Source organism: Oncorhynchus tshawytscha, linkage group LG24, assembly GCF_018296145.1.
Source record: "Oncorhynchus tshawytscha isolate Ot180627B linkage group LG24, Otsh_v2.0, whole genome shotgun sequence".
In the NCBI taxonomy this organism is placed as follows: Eukaryota; Metazoa; Chordata; class Actinopteri; order Salmoniformes; family Salmonidae; genus Oncorhynchus; species Oncorhynchus tshawytscha.
In genome coordinates this window covers 2,067,217-2,089,154 of record NC_056452.1, presented here as the reverse complement: position 1 = coordinate 2,089,154, position 21,938 = coordinate 2,067,217, and the positions used below count along the sequence as shown (strand labels likewise).

Here is a 21,938-nt window from a genome sequence, read left to right as displayed (position 1 = left end):
GACACTGACCTCACTGCGAAACTGAAACAATGAACTATTCTTAGATTTGACTGGAACAAAGCAGGAGAATCAAATAACTGCAGGATGTTTTAAAGGTATGAGATCTATGTTCATAAATTCATGAATAAACAAATCTAATGGGAAAGTCAACTCTGTAAACTTTGCTATAGTTCCGTAATACAAAAGGAGGCTTAGTTGAGCGAGATGACGAGATGCTTTCTGACAAAGGTGTGAGAGATACAAAAGCCACAACTTGCCATAAATTATACCATCTATTCTTTAGTGGAACATGCTATAATTGCAACATCGTAATTGGCAGCTTTTCATACCATAGGGTTAGAGGGGAGAACAATGGTCATATTGTTTGCCTACAAAACTGGATTATCAGATTGGGAAACCTTGGGAAATGTCATTAAGAACCTGAAGCCCAGTGCAGTCAAAAACATTATTTTCCTGTGTTTTATATATATTTATTTCCACACTATGAGGTTGGAATAATACTGTGAAATTGTGATGAAATGATGATAATTCCCTTTTTAGTGTAAGAGCTGTTTGAAAAGACTGCCTGAAATTTAAGCCTGTTTTGGTGGGATGGAGTTTTGGCCTGCCCGGTGACACCGCCAGGCGATAAATTGGAAAGAGAGTTTCAAACCTCTCTGCCAATAAAAGCTCATTTTAAGTTTTCCCATCCCCAGTTAGACCAATCCTAGCAAAATTCTTGCTTGAGAAATTGCTCTTTTGCTAAGAAGATATTTTTTTTATTTAATTTTACCATTTTAATAGATACTTCATTTTTACCCAGAATGCATTTGATATTGAGATAAAATGGCTGCATATGATCACACAAATCATCATTACTAAATGAGGTCATTTAGGATTCTGTAATGTTTCACGTATTGTGTATTTTAATAAACTGATTTAGATGTGTGCTTTCGGTTTCTGTTTTGGTCTGTGACCAAAATAAATACACTACATGTTTTAATGCATGTTTGTTCAGATCTGAGGCTATGGAATTTGTGATAAAAACTAGGCTATGTATGAGTCTCTAATATGACTTGTCTGACACAGATTTGTGTTATTATGAACTGATCTGTTTATAGCATAGCTCTTAGTTGTCTCTAATATTAAAGCCAAGCTCACAAATCCATCTGTCCATTGCTGACCTCAGTATGGCTGGCTTTAGGTGTACAGAGAAATTGCCATCTGCACATGGGTTTTTGGCTGTCATGGAAAAACAAATTTTTCATGAAAAAAACAACAATATTTTCCTCTAATTATATCTGACCCACAAATAAAATGTAATTCCAACATTTGACTCTGTCAAAATATATCACTGATCATTTTTAACCTATGCAATTTTGTTTGGCACTTAACATTTTGATATTTTCCATGTATATATATAAAGAAAATATGCCAAAAGTCTCTGCCCAAAATGTCAAATTGTATCTGGCTAATTTAGATTTCATATTTTCCTCATTGAGCTTGAATAAGGTACAATTTTAAGGCACACTTGATAGAAAAGTCTCAATTTGTCAGGCCATGGACTCTACAAGGTCTTGAAAGTATTCCACAGGGATGCTGAGCCCACAGTTGTGTCAAGTTGGCTAGATGTCCTTAGTAGTGCATGAAGTAATAATATTTTACTGTCAGCCATTGTTGCCATTAATGCTAGTTTGACCACTAGAGGGCATTTTTGGAAGCAACCGGGCTGTGGGTAAGCACAGGAGATCTAGTGCCTGCTACGCGCACCTCTCACTTAGGCTCCACTCCCACATTTGCCCGGCACGAGCGGAGCATGGACAGGCGGGAGACTCTGGCAGCGCCGGGGTGAAGGACGACTCCGGCAGCTCCGGAGTGAAGGGCGATTCTGGAATGCCGGCGTGACAGGCAGCTCTGGCAGCTCCTGGCTGACTGGCGGCTCTGGCAGGTCCTGGCTGACTGACGGCTCTGGCAGGTCCTGGCTGACTGACGGCTCTGGCAGGTCCTGGCTGACTGACGGCTCTGGCAGCTCCTGGCTGACTGACGGCTCTGGCAGGTCCTGGCTGACTGACGGCTCTGGCAGCCCCTGGCTGACTGACGGCTCTGGCAGCCCCTGGCTGACTGACGGCTCTGGCAGCCCCTGGCTGACTGACGGCTCTGGCAGCTCCTCGCTGACTGATGGCTCTGGCAGCCCCTGGCTGACTGACGGCTCTGGCAGCCCCTGGCTGACTGACGGCTCTGGCAGCCCCTGGCTGACTGACGGCTCAGGACAGACTGGCGGCTCTGACAGCTCAGGACATACGGGAGACTCTAGCAGCTCTGGACAGACGGGAGACTCTAGCAGCTCTGGACAGACGGGAGACTCTAGCAGCTCTGGACAGACGGGAGACTCTAGCAGCTCTGGACAGACGGGAGACTCTAGCAGCTCTGGACAGACGGGAGACTCTAGCAGCTCTGGACAGACGGGAGACTCTAGCAGCTCTGGACAGACGGGAGCAGAGAGACAGCCTGGTGCGTGGGGCTGCCACAGGACCCACCAGGGTGGGGAGACCTCCAGGAGGCTTGGTGTTAGGAGGCACCTGAAGGACCGGGCTGTGGGGGAGCACTGGAACTCTGGTGCGCAGCCTTGGCACTACTCCCCCAGGCTTTTTAACTACTCTAGCCCGGACCCTCCAGAGTGCAGGCACAGGTTGAACCGGGCTGTGGGTAAGCACTGGAGATCTAGTGCCTGCTACGTGCACCTCTCCCTTAGGCTCCTCTCCCACATTTGCCCTGCACGAGCGGAGCGCAGGCATAGAACGCACTGCACCCTTCCAGCGCCCTGGAGACACAGCACGCAGAGCCGGTGCAGGATACCCTGGACCGAAATGGCGTACCTGCGACCAGACACGCTGAGCAGGCACCATACACCCTGGCTGGATGCCCACACTCGCATGACACTTTCGGGGGGCTGCCCTATAGCACACCGGGCTATGGGCACATACTGGCGACACCTTGCGCTTAACCGCATAACCCGGTGCCTGACCAGTAACGCGCTGCTTATAATAAGCACGAAGAGTGAGCTCAGGTCTGCTACCTGGCTTAGCCACACTCCTCGCGTGCCCCCCCCCAAAAAAAAAAAAATTGTGGGGCTGCCTCTCGTACTTGTCGCGCTGCCGTGCTGCCTCCTTATATCGCCGCCGCTCAGCTTTCGCTGCCTCCTGCTCTGCTTGGGGCTGCGATATTCCCCAGCCTGTGCCCAGGGTCCTTCTCTGTTCAAAATCTCCTCCCATGTCCAGGAGTCTTGTGATGCTGGCCACTGCTGCTGCTGCTGCTGCTGCTGCTTGGTCCTTAGTTGGTGGGTGTTTCTGTAAGGCTTTTCCTCCTCCTCTTCGTCTGAGGAGGAGAAGTGAGAAGGATCGGAGGACCAATGCGCAGCGTGGTAAGTGTCCATGGTTGTTTATTTAAAAAAACATAAACTGAACACTATGAATACAAAAACAATAAACGTGAAACGAACGAAAACCGAAACAGTACCGTGTGGTGAAAAACACAGACACGGAAACAAACACCCACAAACAAACAGTGAAACCCAGGCTACCTACGTATGATTCTCAATCAGAGACAACTAACGACACCTGCCTCTGATTGAGAACCATACTAGGCCGAAACATAGAAATCCCCAAATCATAGAAAAACAAACATAGACTGCTCACCCCAACTCACGCCCTGACCATACTAAATAACGACAAAACAAAGGAAATAAAGGTCAGAAAGTGACAAGGTGTGATATAGTTTTCATTTGTATATGTATGTTTTGTATTGTCTAAAAAGATCAAATAAAATCTTACTATAAAATCAAATAAGGAAAAATGACAAACTTGCAACATGCATCTGATTATTCATTATGATTAGTATTTATTTGATTTACGCTACCGGTTAAAAGTTTAAAAACTCATTCAAGGGTTTTTCATAATTTTTTACTATATTCTACTATATTCTACATGTAGAATAATAGTGATGACATCAAAACTATGAAATAACACATATGGAATCATGTAGTAACCAAAAATAGTGTTAATCTCTCTGCGTACGGAACCTGCTAGCAGGCTGAAACTCCACAACATACAGTTATCGCTACATATATGGTCATATTAAACATTCATGAAAATACAAGTGTCTCACATGTATCGAAAGCCTAGAATTTTGCTAATCCAACTGCGTTGTCAGATTTAAAAAAGGATTTACTGCGAAAGAATACGATGCGATTATCTGAGCATAGAGCCCCATAAAAAAAAACAATTTTAACCAGCACAGGCGTAACATAATCACAAACTGCATTAAAATAGATTGTTTACCTTTGACGATCTTTATCTGTTTGCAATTCCAATGCTCATTGTTACACAATGAATGATCTTTTGTTTGATAAATTCCATTTTTATAGCCTAACACGAAACATTTTGTGAACCGCTTGTGGCGTGAATTCCGTCTCATTCCATTTTTGACGACACATTACAGGTAAATAACCCACACAGTACGTGACTTTTCCAGTCGTGTTTGGTTTCACTGCAATCAACTGGTTGTGTTTGTAACACAATCAAACCTGATGGGCCATTTTGCGGGACGTATTGACTGAAAGAAACCGATTTGAAGACAACAAGTCATGACATCATTGTGCACCAATGATTTGCCCGCTGTTTCGTTGATTGACTGTCTTTTAACCCAATGACCACTGATCGTCTTGAAATCTAGCTGGGTAGATAGCCAATGAGCTGAGCTAAACGAATATACGTCATGTTTATGTGTTGCAAGACCAACCCATGTAGTAAGCTCCAGCTTAACGAGTCATTCGCTATTGAAGTTTCATACCGGAAGGAGAAACACATATTACGCACTGCATTGTTTGGTAATTGCGCAGATTCAGCTGTTTATATATTAATCATTATGGCGACTAAGTCAGGGAAAGCTAAATCTAAGTCTAGATATACAGATGTACACACAATTTTAGAATAAATTGATTGGGAAAGTGAGACCGAGATTGTTGTAGGACGATTCATTTAGCGATTGTGGAGGAATATTTTTTGAACAGGAGAGGACATCGTTTTGGACTGGTAAGTTCTTATCATGCTAATGCCCTTGTTTGAAATTAATAATATAAAATATTATTTGTGATTTTTATTTTATTTTAGAAGTAATATATAAACATGTAATGTTATGAAATGTGAGATGCGTGTGTCTGCCACCCCCAACCCACATCAAATAGCCTATTTAAGGCTGTTGAGGGGAGGGCAGGCCCACAACAATGGCCAAAGTGAAGCGGAGACAGAAGATACAGCTGGCCTGTTGTAATATAATAAAGACAGTAGATCTAGCTGGTCTGTCATAATATAATAGAGACAGTAGATCTAGCTGAAATGTCATAATATTAACATTTCCACAAACTTCAGAATGTTTCCATTCAAATGATACCAAGAATATGCATATCCTTGCCTCTGGGGCTGAGCTACAGGCAGTTAGATTAGGGTATGTCTTCAGGCAGAAATTGAGAACAAGTGATGCAGCCATAAGAGGTTATTAAACTAATAACACACAAACAATTATATGTTGTCATGTCTTTATTGAACACACCGTGTAAGCATTCACAGTGCAGGGTAGAAAAAGTATGTGAACTCCTGGATTTAATAACAGGTTGACCCTCCTTTTGCAGCAATAACCTCAACCAAATGTTTTCTGTAGTTGCAAATCAGACCTGCACAAAGGTCAGGAAGAATTTTGGACCATTCCTGTTTCCAAAACTTTTTCAGTTCAGCAATATTCTTGGGATGTCTGGTGTGAACCGCTCTCTTGAGGTCATGCCACAGCATCTCAATTGGGTTGCAGTTAGGACTCTGACTGGGCCACTCCAGAAGGCAAATTTTCTTCTGTCTTCTGTTGAAGCCATTCTGTCCAGGTTAGCTTTTGGAGAAGTCATTAGCCGAGATTTTCAGATACTTTTTCCAACCTACACTGTGAATGTTTAAATTATGTATCAATATAGACAAGAAAAATACAACAATTTGTGTGTTATTAGTTTAAGCACACTGTGTTTGTCTATTGTTATGATTTAGATGAAGATCTGACCAAATTGTGTGACCAATTTATGCAGAAATCCAGGTAATTCCAAATGGTTCACACTTTTTCTTACCACTATGTAAATGTGATATTTTTGCTTTGTCAGTATGGGGTATTATGTGAAGATTAATTAGAAAAAATGAATTTAATCCATTTTAGAATAAGGCTATAATGTAACAAAATGTGGAAAAAGTCAAGGGGTCTGAATAGTTTCTGAATGCACTGTACAGTACAAGTCAAAAAGTTGGACACACCTACTCATTCAAGAGTTTTTCTTTATTTTTACTATTTCCTACATGATAGAACAATAGTGAAGACATCAAAACTGTGAAATAACATTTATTGACCAAAAAAGTGTTAAACATGTCAAAATATGTTATTTTGGATTCTTCAAAGTAGCCACCCTTTGCCATGATGACAGCTTTGCACACTCTTGGCATTCTTCAACAAGCTTCACCTGGAATGCTTTTCCAACAGTCTTGAGGGAGTTCCCAAATATGCTGAGCACCTGTTGGCTGCTTTTCTTTCCCTCTGCAGTCCAACTAATCACAAACCATCTCAATTAGGTTGAGGTCGGGTGATTGTGGAGGCCAGGTCGTCTGATGCAGCACTCCATCACTCTCCTTCTTGATGAACTAGCCCTTAAACAGCCTGGACATGTGTTGGGTCATTGACGTCCTAATGAAGCTGGTTGAGAGAATGCCTAGAGTGTGCAAAGCTGTCATCGAGGCAAAGGGTGGCTACTTTGTTTTGGTTACTACTTGTTTCCATATGTGTCATTTCTATGTTTTCACTATTAGAAAATAGTACAAATAAAGAAAAACCATGGAATGAGAACAGTTGAAGTTGGAAGTTTACATACACCTTAGCCAAATACATTTAAATTAAGTTTTTCACAATTCCTGACATTTAATCCTAGTAAAAATTCCCTGTGAAATGTCAGAATAATAGTAGAGTGATTTATTTCATCTTTATTTATTTCATCGCATACACTCAATTAGTATTTGGTGGCATTGCCTCTAAATTGTTCAACTTGGGTAAAACGTTTCGGGTAGCCTTCCACAAGCTTCCCACAATAATTTGGGTGAATTTTGGCCCATTCCTCCTGACAGAGCTGATGTAACTGAATCAGGTTTGTAGGCCTCCTTGATCGCACACACTTTTTCAGTTCTGCCCACAAATATTCTATGGGATTGAGGTCACGGCTTTGTGGTGGCCACTCCAATACCTTGACTTTATTGTTCTTAAGCCATTTTGTCACAACTTTGGAAGTATGCTTGGGGTCATTGTTCATTTGGAAGATCCATTTGCAACCAAGCTTTAACTGATGTCTTGAGATGTTGCTTTAATATATCCACATCATTTCCCTCCCTCATGATGCCATCTATTTTGTGAAGTGCACCAGCCTCTCCTGCAGCAAAGCACCCCCACAACAAATGGCTGCCCTTCCCAGAACATCAAGGTTGGGATGGTGTTCTTCGGCTTGCAAGCCTCCCCCTTTTTCCTCCAAACATAACGATGGTCGTTATGGCCAAACAGTTATATTTTTGTTTCATCAGACCAGAGGTCATTTATCCTAAAAGTACAATCTTTGTCCCCATGTACAGTTGCAAACCTTAGTCTGGCTTTTTATGGCGGTTTTGGAGCAGTGGCTTCTTCCTTGCTGAACGGCCTTGCAGGTTATGTCGATATAGGACTCGTTTTACTGTGGATATAGATACCTTTGTACCTGTTTCCTCCAGCATCTTCACAAGACCCGTTTCTGTTGTTCTGGGATTGATTTGCACTTCTCGCACCAAAGTACCTTCATCTCTAGGAGACAGGACGTGTCTCCTTCTGGAACGGTATGACGACTGCATGATCCCATGGTGTTTATACTTGCGTACTATTGTTTGTACAGATGAACGTAATACCTTCAGGTATTTGGAAATTTCTCCCAAGGATGAACCAGACTGGTGGAGGTCTACAATTTTTTGGCTGATTTCTTTTGATTTGCCTTTGATGTCAAGCAAAGAGGCACTGGGTTTGAAGGTAGGCTTTGAAATACATCTACAGGTACACCTCCAATTAACTCAAATTATGTCAATTAGCCTATCAGAAGCTTCTAAATCCATGACATCATTTTCTGAAAATGTTCAAGCTGTTTAAAGGCACAGTCAACTTAGTGTATGTAAACTTCTGACCCACTGGAATTGTGATACAATTAATTATATCTGAAATTATCTGTCTGTAAACAATTGTTGTAAAAATTACAACAATTAGTAATGTCCTAATCGACTTGCCAAAACTAGTTTGTTATCAAGAAATTTGTGGGGTAGTTGCAAAACGAGTTTTAATGACTCCAACCTAAGTGTATGTAAACTTCCGACTTCAACTGTATGTATATATAAATCAAATGTATAATTTTATGAGAACTAAAGAGAGTGCAAAATGTCTCTCTATTCAAGGAACAATGGGCAGTTAAAATGAGGTTGCTAAGTCACGTGAGCCATTGGACTTCTAAAGTTTCATAAAACCGTGTAAGCGCTTAATGAGACCAAAGGGCATACTTCGTGTGTCTCTTTGAACAATACAACATTGTTTTGAGGTGTCTAGGTCATGTGATCAACCGGATATTTAATTGTAAGTGTTTTTTATAAATATATATATATATATTTAATTTAATCATTTTATGAGAAAACAAAAGAGTGTGCAACATGCTGCTCTATGTGAGGAATAATTGACAGTTGAAACCTGGTTGCTAAATGACGCGGTTGAGGAGATATTGCAATTTGTATATTGTGATCATGCACTTTGTTGATGGTCCCTAACTATTAGCTTTCAGGTCAAATCCGAACCCAGTTTCATAATCCAACGGCCTTTTGATTGTGAAACTAGGGTCGGAATCGGTCAAATAAAACCTGTGCAATGCTGTACACCTTTTTTCTTTCATAAAGAGCCTAACCTGAGTTATGTAGGTCAAGTCGTTTGCGAGCTGTTAAAGTTTAAACGTCCGAATGTCTGGCCAACATCGAATCTCAAACCAATTTTACCACGGTGCCACACCTTGGCAAAACCAGCGCAGCCCAACAACCAGTCACGGCAGGGTTCAAATTAACAAACTGAATTTGTGGGGGAGAAAAAAGACAAACAATATCACAGTGGATTATGACAATTTCGGATGTATTTTGTGTGATAATAAATAGGGACGTCTCTGCGCAGCCTATCGGATTCCAGGATGAAATATGCATCCAGATGAAAAGACTGCAGTCCTTTCGCTAATCCTTGTCTATCCTTCTTATCTCGGGACTCATAGCAGTCTGATCGCTATGGGACAGCGAAGCCGTGGGACAAAACCGTGCAAATGATATTTCAGTAAATGACAAACGCGGATCTGTTTGGCTTCAGTGGGTGCTGACTGGGTGCATGCAGGCTAGCTGTGCAGTGCACGCATAAAAGTGGGCCAAAATGTTCCTCGCATTCGTTTTGGGACTCTACCTGGCGACAGGTGCGCTACCCTCCTCGGTGAGCGCGTGCCCGTCACAGTGTAGCTGTTTTTTTCACAACCTAAGTGATGGATCTATGGCCAGGTGAGTAGAAGAAACTAATGACAAAATCAACCAATGTATCGCTTTATGTGCATGTTTTTATTTGTTTGTGCAGACGCATTCCGTTTAATTTAAGATACTTTTCTCGCACGATTACAGATGTTGGACCTTCACTGCGAAATCAGCATGTGGACAAAGTAAATTATTGGGAGTGCATGATGTCCAATTTTATTTAATGCAGGATTATCTTGCAAAGGCACGTTGACCAACTCTCTATCTCTGACAATCTCTCTGAGTTGAGTTTATAGTGAGAGTGTTAGGTCCTACATGTAGGCTTTTGAATTAATTTACTATAATTGACACAGCCTGTATTAAATAGCCTGTATCAAAACCCAATTTGACATTTCACATAAATAATTCACACCAAATATGTCAGTTTCTTTTTACAAAAAGTTCAAATAATAATAATATTTGTGTTCCTTTCCTCCCACATTTTTATTTAAACAACATAAGCCTAGGTATAACACATCCCGTTGTTTCCTCAGGAGTGTAATTTGCAATGACCCCGAGATCTCCATTGTGCCTGCCAGTTTCCCCGTGGACACGTCCAAGCTGCGAATTGAGAAAACAGCCATCCATCGTATACCGAGCGAAGCCTTCAATTACCTCCCCAATCTGGAGTTCCTCTGGATGTCCTTCAATGTGCTGTCCTCTCTCAAGCCGGACAGTTTCCGTGGGTTGCTAAATCTGGAGGAGCTGCGACTGGATGGGAATGCCCTCACCGCGTTCCCCTGGGAGTCTCTTATGGATATGTCAAGCCTCACGCTGCTCGACTTGCACAACAACCAGTTGACCTCAGTTCCCGCAGACGCCACAATTTATTTAAAAAACCTGACCTACCTGGATCTGTCCAGCAACAACCTTCTGACTGTTCCGGCTGAGGTGCTCGCCACCTGGCTAACAGTTAAACCTGTGCAGGGCCCAGAGAACTCCAAAATGATACTTGGTAAGGGAGAGAGATTTGTTAACATTTCTTTTCCTTTTTCCTTTTTTTCCTCATAATTTACCAGGTGATCGCATGTACCGTTGAGATGCACTCTCATTTACAAGGGAGATGTGGCTAGAAGTCATCCCTAATATAAAACCACAAGACAATCATACAATCAGATCAGGCATGTTTTCCATCATAAATAATTGCTTAAGTAAAGTAAGCCACATCTTTTTCAGTCACTCAGAGTTGTTGGTTGAAAAATCCCTCGAAATGGAGAAAAAAGGAGATACTGTATACAAACGAATGTGTGATATGTTTCCAAATCCTCTGAAAAAGTCAACATGATCTGAGTATTGTGAAATCACTCCCTAAATCTCAATTTAACCATCATCATCGCCGTCGTCATTATTGTTGTCATCATCATTGTCATCATCGTTGGCCAGCAGCATACCAACCTGCATACCACTGCTGGCTTGCCTCTAAAGCTAAGCATGGTTGGAGGGTGTCTTGTTTTGAATGGGATGTTAAACTGGTGTCCTGACTTTCTGTTGTCTCTAAAGATCACATGGCACTCATTGTAAGAGTAGGGGTGTTAGCTCTGGTGTCCTGGCTAAATTTCCAAACTGGCCAACTAATCATCCCCAGCTTCCATTTGGCTCATTCATCTCCCCTGTAACTATTCCCCAGGTTGTTGCCGTAATTGAGAATGTGTTCTCAGTCAACTTACCGATCCTAAAAACACTTGAGTTTTTAAAAAATGGCTTAAGTAAACTACATCTATTTTAGTCACTCAGAGTTGTTGATTGAAAAATCCCTCGAAATTGAGAAAAAAAAGCGATATAAAGACAAATGTGTGTGCTAAGTTCCTAAATCTTCTGAAAAAGCCAACATGATCTGAATATTGTTCAATAACTGCCTAAATCCCAATTTAACCATCATCGTTGCCGTGGTCATTATCGTTGTCATCAGCACACCCGTCATTGTAGTTTATTTTAGAATGTAAGTAATCCTCACACAGACATCCACAGCAGTCATCTGTAGCCATATGTGTAACCAGAGAGACACTGTCATTCCTTTCATTCACGATGTGTTTGTAAACAGACCAGGCCAAGGAGTTTTTCATTACCCAACCAGGAAAAACTCTGGTTCCTTCTTATATTGTGTACCCCACTTCATACTGTAACTCTTACGTTCTCCTCTGACCCCACCAATCCCCATTAGTATCCTTTTTTATTTTATTCATCACAGAATTCAGAGTTCAATTTTATTTTGCCATGTGATTTAATGAGTTGACCTTGAACCATCCAGGTCTCCATGACAACCCCTGGCTGTGTGACTGCCGCCTGTATGACCTGGTCCAGTTCCAGAAGTTGCCAACGTTCTCTGTGGCATTAATCGACACACGCCTCCGCTGTGCAGCTCCCGAGAGCCTGTCAGGTGTTCTGTTCAGCGATGCCGAGCTGCGGAGGTGCCAGGCGCCACGCGTCCACACAGCGCTGGCGCACGTCCGCAGCGCCGTGGGAAACAACGTGCTGCTGCGCTGCGGGACCATTGGCGTTCCCAGCCCGGATCTGGCCTGGCGCAGGGCGGAAGGGAAAGCCCTGAACGGGACAGGTGAGTCAGCAAGGGATTTGTGTATGTTTGCTTCTCTTCCTTTCTCTCTATGTCTGTGTGACTGTAACACTTCAGCTCCACTATAACGCTTTAGCTCCACTACACACGTTGCATTTCTTTGCCATCAGCGTCGTATCAATGTGCTGTTCTACCTGCTGCACAGAGCACGTTGTTTTGAGAGCGGAGAGGAGCACAGGGGAAGAGCATATTTATTATATTTTCTACTGTACCATATCCATCGATTATGTATAACTACAATATATTTTGTCCAGTGTTTTTCAAATACTCATTCAATTGTTGCTAGTGTTTGTACTAAATGATCCTCTAATTACACAAGTTGCTTTTGTTTACATTGTGAACCTAGCTAATCAATGTAGCTAGCTAGCTAGTAGTCCTAGCTTCTTGACTTCATAAATCTTACTTAAATAAGCAGTAATGCAACTGTAACTGCCCTACAAAGGCCCTACAAAGGCAAAATGCAGTAAAAGCCTTTTTTTAAGCTTTTTTTTCTAGCCAGCTAAATATGTTGTAGGTAGTTAAGTGATAATGCACTAATGTATCATCTCATTATGAAGTCATTTTTATGCATATCAACTTAAAATGATCCACACACAAGTGCACTGTCACGCCCTAGTCTAAGTATTTTGTGTTTTTCTTCATGTATTGGGTCAGGCCAGGGTGTGGCATGGGGTTTTTGTATTGTGGTGTGTTTTGTCTTGGGGTTTTGGTGTGTATGTATTGGGATTGTAGCTAGTGGGGTTATCTAGCAAAGTCTATGGCTGTCTGGAGTGGTTCTCAATCAGAGGCAGGTGTTTATCGTTGTCTCTGATTGGGAACCATATTTAGGCAGCCATATTCTTTGAGTTTGTCGTGGGTGATTCTGTTACGGTTTTCTAGGTGTGAAGGAGAGTCGGACCAAAATGCAGCGTGTATATTGCGATCCATGTTTAATAACGAACGTAAAACACGAATCAATAACAAACACTACAAAAACAATAAACGTAATGAAAACCGAAACAGCCTATACTTGTGAAACCTAACACATAGACAGGAACAAGGACACTAAGGACAATCACCCATGACAAACTCAAAGAAGATGGTGCTACAGAGGGTGGTGCAGACAGCCCAGTACATCACTGGGCTTAAACTCCCTGCCATCCACGGAAGTCTGCTTCCGTATGGCAACCGGTACTGGTGCATCAAGTCTGACACCAAGGCTCCTGAAGAGCTTCTATCCACAAGCCATAAGACTACTAAATGGCTAACTAAATAGCAAACAACTGGCTACATGGACGATCTGAGTTGACCCTTGTATTTATTTCATTTTTTTGCTCTGTCTCTATACACACTCATAGGGCCCTACACACTCACACAAACTGACACAACAACACACACAGACAAACACTCACTCCATCATTATCTAACGCACACATAATATTCACATACATTTATACTGACTCACATACAATCATCATATACACTGCTGCTACTCTGTTTATCATATATCATTGTCATGACGTGACTATCATTAAAGTGAAGACTGTTATATTATCAAATCAATTCTCCATGTGTAATTATTATGTGATTAAATTAATCATGTACACATTAATTAACTAGGAAGTCAGGGCACCATGGGAAAATGTTGTTTAGAGTTATTATTTCCCGAATTTAACTCTCTTCAGATATTTTCATATCTTATCGATTACAGTGTATTAATGTATTATTACCTCATCAGTCATTCTGAACCTCGTAATTTTCTGTAGTCTGCACTTTATTGATGAATCAGCGATACACAAATTGGCTCAATGATTTATTTACTAACTAATTAAACAATTACAAAATACACACTAACATAATACAGTAAATAGTCTCTCGAAGATTAACAGAACAGTTTGGTTATACACGGTGGAGATTTCAGAGAGAGGAGTGGGAGGAAAAGGGAGACAAAGGAGAAACTCTACCGGACTATGGGAGGCTACGCTCATGAAAATAAAACATCTTAAGCACTCTAATAACCGCTCATTCAGAAAAAGGAATGCAATTTATACATTCACGATTGAGCTGTCCTTGATTGTCCAAATCCTTTGGTCACAGTTGTTGGGTGTACGACTCTGGTTCGGCCACCAGAGATCAACATATCCTTAGGTAGAGCTCCTGCTCGTGGTGGTAAGAATAGATACTTCGACATAACCTGTACAGTAGTTCTTTTGAGTTCATCCCGTTAGAATGCTTCAGAGGTTGTTGGTGTTCTCATCCTAGGCTACGTACGTTTTCATCTGCAGACTGATAACGCGATGTCTAGGATTTGCTTCTTCTGTAGTGATCGATAGTTTGAGTTTATAACCATTTTGCAACATTCGGCTTATACCTCAGTCTGCTTGGTCTATAAAGTGGTAACCATTTCAATGTGGTGACCAGGGTCCTCACGTTCTCTAGTCTTGTCCTTTGGTAGAGTTGTAGTTTTAAACCATTTTGCAACATCCGGTTCACGTCTTAGTCTGCTTGGTCTATAGAGTGGTAGATTTCTTAACCATTTAATGTATTCAGCTAGCGATACATGCGCAGTTGAAGTCAGAAGTTTAAATACACCTTAGCCAAATACATTTAAACTCAGTTTTTCACAATTCCTGACATTTAATCCTAGTAAAAATTCCCTGTCTTAGGTCAGTTAGGATCACCACTTTGTTTTAAGAATGTGAAATGTATAGAATAAGAATAAGAGTAGAGAATGATTTATTTCAGCTTTTATTTCTTTCATCACATTCCCAGTGGGTCAGAAGTTTACATACACTCAATTAGTATTTGGTAGCATTGCCATTTAATTGTTTAACTTGGGTCAAAAGTTTCGTATAGTCTTCCATAAGCTTCCCACAAAAAGTTGGGTGAATTTTGGCCCATTCCTCCTGACAGAGCTGGTGTAACGCACGCTGTCAGGTTTTAGGCCTCTTTGCTCGCATACGCTTTCTCAGTTCTGCCCACACATTTTCTTTGGGATTGAGGTCAGGGCTTTGTAATGGCCACTCCAATACCTTGACTTTGTTGTCCTTAAATTCTTATTAAGGTATAGGGGGCAGCATTTTCACTTTTGGATAAATAGCGTGCCCAATTTCAACTTCCTGCTACTCATGCCAAGAATATAAGAAATGCATATTATTAGTATAGTTGGATAGAAAACACTCTGAAGTTTCTAAAACTGTTTGAATCATGTCTGTGATTATAACAGAATTTATGTAGCAGGCAAAACCCCGAGGACTAACCGTTTTTTTTTTTGAGGTCTCTGTCTGTTCACTGATTTCTCATTGGCAAACAATATTTCTTAGGAACTAGTTTTCAGTTCCTACCACTTCCACTGGATGTCACCAGTCTTTGCAATTTGGTTGAGGTTATTCATTTGTGCAATGAAGAAGTAGGGCCATCCTGGAAAAGGGTAATGCTGTTGAGAGTTGGCCAAGACTTGAAAAATAGCGTTAGTTTCCTCTCGTCCTCTAATGAAAACAGATAGACCCGTCTTCAATTTGATCGATTAGTAACGTTTAAAAATACCTAAAGTTGTATTACAAAAGTAGTTTGAAATATTTTGGCAAAGTTTATAGGCAATTTTTGAAATATTTTGTAGTGACTTTGCGCATTTTGGAAGCTGTGTTTTTCTGGATCAAACGCGTCAAATAAATTGACATTTTGGATATATATGGACGGAATTAATCGAACAAACGGACCAATTGTGATGTTTATGGGACATATTGGAGTGCCAACAAAAGAAGCTCGTCAAAGGTAAGGAATGTTTTATATTTTATTTCTTCGTTTTGTGTAGCACCTGCAGGGTTGAAATATGCTACCCTCTTTTTTACTGTTTTTACTGCTATCATCAGATAATCGCTTTTTATGTTTTCGCCGAAAAGCCTTTTAAAAATCTGACATGGCTGGATTCACAACGAGTGTAGCTTTAATTGAGTATCTTACATGTGTGATTTAATGAAAGTTAGATTTTTATATCAATTTATTTGAATTTGCCGCGCTGCATTTTCCCTGTTTTTATGGCCAAGTGGGACGCAAGCGTCCCCTATACCATAAGAAGTTAAGTAATTTTGCCACAACTTTGGAACTATGCTTGGGGTCATTGTTCATTTGGAAGATCCATTTGCGACCAAGCTTTAACTTCCTCACTGATGTCTTGAGATGTTGCTTCAATATATCCATATAATTTTCCTCCCTCATCATGCCATTTTGTGAATTGCACCAGTCCCTCCCACAGTAAAGCACACCACAACATGATGCTGCCACCCCCGTGCTTCACAGTTGGGATGGTGTTCTTCTGCTTGCAATCCTCCCCCTTTTTCCTCCAAACATAATGGTGGTCATTATGGCCAAACAGTTCTATTTTTGTTTCATCAGACCAGAGGACATTTCTCCTTGTGGAGGTGTACAATTTTTTCTGAGGTCTTGCCGATTTCTTTGGATTTTCCCATGATGTCAAGCAAAGAGTCTGAAGGTAGGCCTTGAAATACATCCACAGGTAGTGTAGACAGGGTCAGGGCGTGACACCAAAGGTGCGGACTCCGGCCGCAAAACCTGAACCTATAGGGGAGGATCTGGATGGGCATCTATCCACGGTGGCGGCTCAGGTATGGGACGTGGACACCGCTCCACCTCGCCGCTGATCCCGGACTGGGGACCCTTGCAGCGGGCCCCGGACAGGAGGTCGACTCTGGCAGCTCCGGACAGGAGGTCGACTCTGGCAGCTCCGGACAGGAGGTCGACTCTGGCAGCTCCGGACAGGAGGTCGACTCTGGCAGCTCCGGACAGGAGGGTCGACTCTGGCAGCTCCCGGACAGGAGGTCGACTCTGGCAGCTCCGGACAGGAGGTCGACTCTGGCAGCTCCGGACAGGAGGGCGACTCTGGCAGCTCCGGACAGGAGGGCGACTCTGGCAGCTCCGGACAGGAGGGGCCGCACCGGACAGGAGGGCGACTCTGGCAGCGCACCGGACAGGAGGGCGACTCTGGCAGCTCCGGACAGGAGGGCGACTCTGGCAGCTCCGGACAGGAGGGCGACTCTGGCAGCTCCGGACAGGAGGGCGACTCTGGCAGCTCCGGACAGGAGGGCGAGCTCAGGGCAGCTCCGGACAGGAGGGCGACTCTGGCAGCTCCCGGACAGGAGCTCCGGACAGGAGGGCGACTCTGGCAGCTCCGGACAGGAGGGCGACTCTGGCAGCTCCGGACAGGAGGGCGACTCTGGCAGCTCCGGACAGGAGGGCGACTCTGGCAGCTCCGGACAGGAGGGCGACTCTGGCAGCTCCGGACAGGAGGGCGACTCTGGCAGCTCCGGACAGGAGGGCGACTCTGGCAGCTCCGGACAGTAGGGCGACTCTGGCAGCTCCGGACAGGAGGGCGACTCTGGCTCTGGGAGCAGGCACAGGACTCACCAGGCTGGGGAGACATCCATGAGGCCTCTTGCTTGGCCGAGGCACCGGATTCACTGGGCCGTGGAGGTGCACTGGCGGTCTCGAGCGCAGAGCTGGCCCCACCCATTCTGGCTGGATGCCAGCTTCCACCCGGCAAATGCGGGACACTGGCACCAAGCACACCGGCCTGTGAATGCTCCGCCTCGACACCGTGAGCATCACCCCGTAGCACAGGGCCTGACCAGTCCCATGCTCGCCACGGTAAGCATGGGGAGTTGGCTCAGGTCTACTACCTGACTCTGCCACACTCCCCGTGTGCCACCCCAAAAAAAACATTTTTGGGGCTGCCTCTCGGGCTTCCTTGCCAGCCATTTTCGTGTCGCCAACACCATTCTCCGGTATCCCTACTCGCACTGTTCTAGAGAATCCCAGGCGGGCTCCGGCACTCTCCCTGGGTCAACCGACCACCTCTCTATCTCCTCCTAGGTTGTCTCATACTCCAGATAGCGCTGCTCATCTGTCCAGGAGTCCCTTTCACCACGCTGCTTGTTCCTTTGGTGGTGGGAGGTTCTGTCACGGCTGTTGGAAGGAGCAGACCAACGTGCAGCGTGGTGAGCGTACATGTTCTTTAATTAAGATAAGCCGCCGAACAAAACAATACACACTACATAACAAAACCGTGAAGCTTAAGGCTAAGTGCCATAAAGAATGTCAACCTCCCACAAAGGCTACCTAAGTATGGTTACCAATCAAAGACAACGATAGACCAGCTGTCCCTGATTGAGAACCATACCCAGCAAACACAAAGAAATAGAAAACATAGAACACAAAACATAGAATGCCCACCCCAACTGACCAAAACAAAATAGAGACATAAAAAGGATTTCTAAGGTCAGGGCGTAACACAATGCCTCGTTGCAATTAGTTATTCCCCTTTATTTGGGGCTCCCGAGTGGCACAGTGGTCTAAGGCGCTGCATCTAAGGCACTGCACAGAGAGGCTGCTGCCTACATACAGACTTGAAATAATTGGCCACTTTAATAAACGGAACAGTAGTCACTTTAATAGTGCCACTTTAATAATGTTTACGTATGTTTACATATATATATATATATATATATATACTGTATTATTTACTATATATTGCATCTTAGCCTATGCCGTTCTGACATTGCTCATCCATATATTTATATATTCTTATTCCATTCCTTTACTTAGATGTGTGTGTATTAGGTATTTGTTGTGGAATTGTTAGATATTGCTCCACTGTCGGAACTAGAAGCACAAGCATTTTGCTACACTTGCAATAACATCTGCTAACCATGTGTATGTGACCAATACAATTTGATTTGATCTCAGCGCAAGATCTCAGTGCTGTCACTAAAGACCCTGATTTGATCCCAGACTGTATCATGATTGTGCGCCGCCCTATGGGATTCCCAATCTGCCTAGCGTTGGTGGGTTAGGGGCGGGTTTGACTGGGGTAGGCCGTCATTATAAAAGAAGAATTTGTTTTCAACTGACTTGTCTAGTTAAATAAAGGTTAAATAAAAACAATAACAAAATTGCAACAATGTCAATGAGCATCATCACTATCTTTCCTTTGTAGTACCTTAAACTGTCGTGATTACCAGCTGAGATAAACTTTAACAAATTGATATTATTCAGAGTTTGTCTTAAAAGGTTTTAACAGGATTCCTAGGACCTTTTCTGAGACGCTTTGTGGATATGGCCCCTGCATTAAAAAACACTTTAAATGGGAATCTCCCCTGTCTTTGTATTACTTTTTAGTATTTACATTTTTTTACTCTGACTAATAATGTGTCCATGTCTCTTCTCTTGCTCTACAGTCCAGCAGGAGAACTCCAAGGAAGGCATTATCTGGTCCATCCTCAGTGTCCCAGCCGTGTCCTACCGTGACTCAGGGAAGTATGTCTGCAAGGCCACTAACTACGCCGGAAATGCAGAGACCATCATCTCCCTGGTTGTCTCTGATGCTCCCCCAAAACCCGACAATAACAACAACCAAACCAGCGTGGTTGCTGCTACTGTAAAAAAAAACAAAGTCAACAAACCCAACGGGATGGGGAAGGCAGCATACCAGGAGAAACTGGTGGATAGGTTAGTGGTTCCCACCCCCAACCCTCAACCCCCACCTGCTGTTGTGGACTCCAGCCCTGAGCCTGAAGGTGTGGTAGTGGGAAGTGTGGCAGATAGAGCCACCCCTGGACCAGCCAAGTTGCCCAGTCCAGACGGACTCCTGGAGCTGGAGAAGACTAACCTGAGCAACCTGGCCCAGGCCCAGTATGACCCGGACCGGATAGTTCGCTCGGTCAAGGTGTTGGGCGATACGGAGAACACCATCACCCTGAACTGGCGGGCGCCCAAGGCCAAGAACACCACAGCCTTCAGTGTGCTCTATGCCGTCTTCGGCGAAAGAGACATGCGCAAGATCAACGTGGCAGCGGGTCAGAATCGGGTCTTCATCGAGGGCCTGGTGCCCAAGACTAAGTACATTGCCTGTGTGTGTGTCCGAGGCCTGATCCCCAAGAAGGAGCAGTGTGTCATCTTCTCCACCGACGAGGCGGCCAGTGCCGCTGGCACCCAGAAGCTCATCAACGTCATCGTGATTACCGTGGCTTGTGTCATTGCTGTGCCACTCACCGTAATCGTCTGCTGTGGTGCGCTCAAGAGGCGCATCCAGAAGATTTGGGGCAAGAAGTCCAAGGACATCCAGGACTCGTATGTGACTTTTGAGACGCTGTCCCCCGGAACCAAGGCTAAAGGGTTGGAGGGTGAGTACCTGACCAGACTCAACCCTGAGGAGTCCAACCGGCTGCTGTCGGCCCGATCCAGTCTGGACTCTGAGGCCACGGCAAAGATAGAGGGTCAGCCCAACGAGTACTTCTGCTGACTTCATGCTCCAGCTCCCTCCCCATGCCATCTCCCACACTCGCACCCTCTGGCTCAACACATCTCCACACACACAACTCCTCTACAGCATAGCCCCAGACATACACATCATCCCCATCATAGCCCCAGACACACACATCATCCCCATCATAGCCACACACACACACCTCATCTTCATCATAGCCACACACACACACCTCATCTTCATCATAGCCCCACACACACTCCTCACCCTCACCATTGCTCCACACACACTCCTCTCCCTCTCCATAGCTCCACACACACTCCTCACCCTCACCATAGCCCCACACACAAACCTCGTCCCCACACACCTAATCCTTTCTCTCAGCCTCACCAAAGCCACCCACACATATCCTATACTCTCCCTCACTCTCAGCACAGTCCTAAACACACATCTCATCTTCACCATAGCCCCAGAAACATACATCGTCCTCACCCCAACCACAGCCCCATACACAAACCTCACCCTCTTACTAAGTTTCACCACAGCCCCACACACACACCTTGTCGAAATGCTCATCACAGTCCAACACACATATCTGGTTGTCTCCCTTTCTCTCACCGTGTTCCCCCCCACACACACAGGGCACAGGACTCTCCCCCACCTCTCCCACCATGTTGGGTGCCACCATATCGGGGGTTCTATGAGAGGACGCTTGGACGATGCACCGTCATGGAAATATCCGTTTAAAGGAGTTTTGAAATTTTTATCCTTAATTTTTTTACATCTGAAATGTATACTATTTCAACAGAGAGAATGCTAATTATGTAATTTCTTTTTACACTTCTGGGGGACTATCAGTTGTAAATGAGCCCTCAAATGAGCCCTACAGATAGTATTTAATTTAAATACATTTAAGTTATCAAGTAAAAGTCTGAAAGAAGGACATCTGGGCCAATATTCATTAGTCTCAAAGGAGTGCTGCTCTAGGAACACTTTAGCCTTTTGGATCATAATAAATGAGATAACATGGACAGTGGGGACCTGGGGCCATATCCACAAAGTGTTCCAGAAAAGGGCCTAGGAATCCTGTTAAAACCCGTTTTAAGACAATAATAAAAAAATCCCAGCTCAGAGTAGGTTTAAACTCTGAGCCAGGACGAAAATCAACTCATAAAAGTTTATCTCAACTGGTAATTACACAAAGAAAATATAGTCATGACACTCATTGACATTATTGCAAATTGGGGGAATAACCAATCACGTGTCACCGTCTGTGAAATCTATAGCACACTTCAGACCCCCACAGTGTATGTCACTGTACATCAAGTAATATGAATTTGAAATTATTTTCAAAAATGCAAGAGATACTGGTGCAGGTACTTCTAGATAATTTATGGGTTGCTTATATAAAAATATCAAAACATTCTTTCATCAACTCCAAAGCAATTTTCTGTATAGC

General features: G+C 43.6%; 1 protein-coding gene across 1 annotated transcript; it reads left to right on the top strand.

Moving 5' to 3' along the window:
* Positions 1–8,949: 8,949 nt before the first annotated feature.
* Positions 8,950–20,673, top strand: LOC112223329 (leucine-rich repeat, immunoglobulin-like domain and transmembrane domain-containing protein 1). Its single transcript, XM_024386327.2, has 4 exons — positions 8,950–9,638; positions 10,142–10,602; positions 11,896–12,201; positions 19,452–20,673. The coding sequence occupies exons 1-4, from the start codon at positions 9,517–9,519 to the stop codon at positions 20,513–20,515; spliced, it is 1,953 nt and encodes a 650-aa protein (XP_024242095.1). The 5' UTR covers positions 8,950–9,516; the 3' UTR covers positions 20,516–20,673.
* The last annotated feature ends 1,265 nt before the right edge of the window (positions 20,674–21,938 follow it).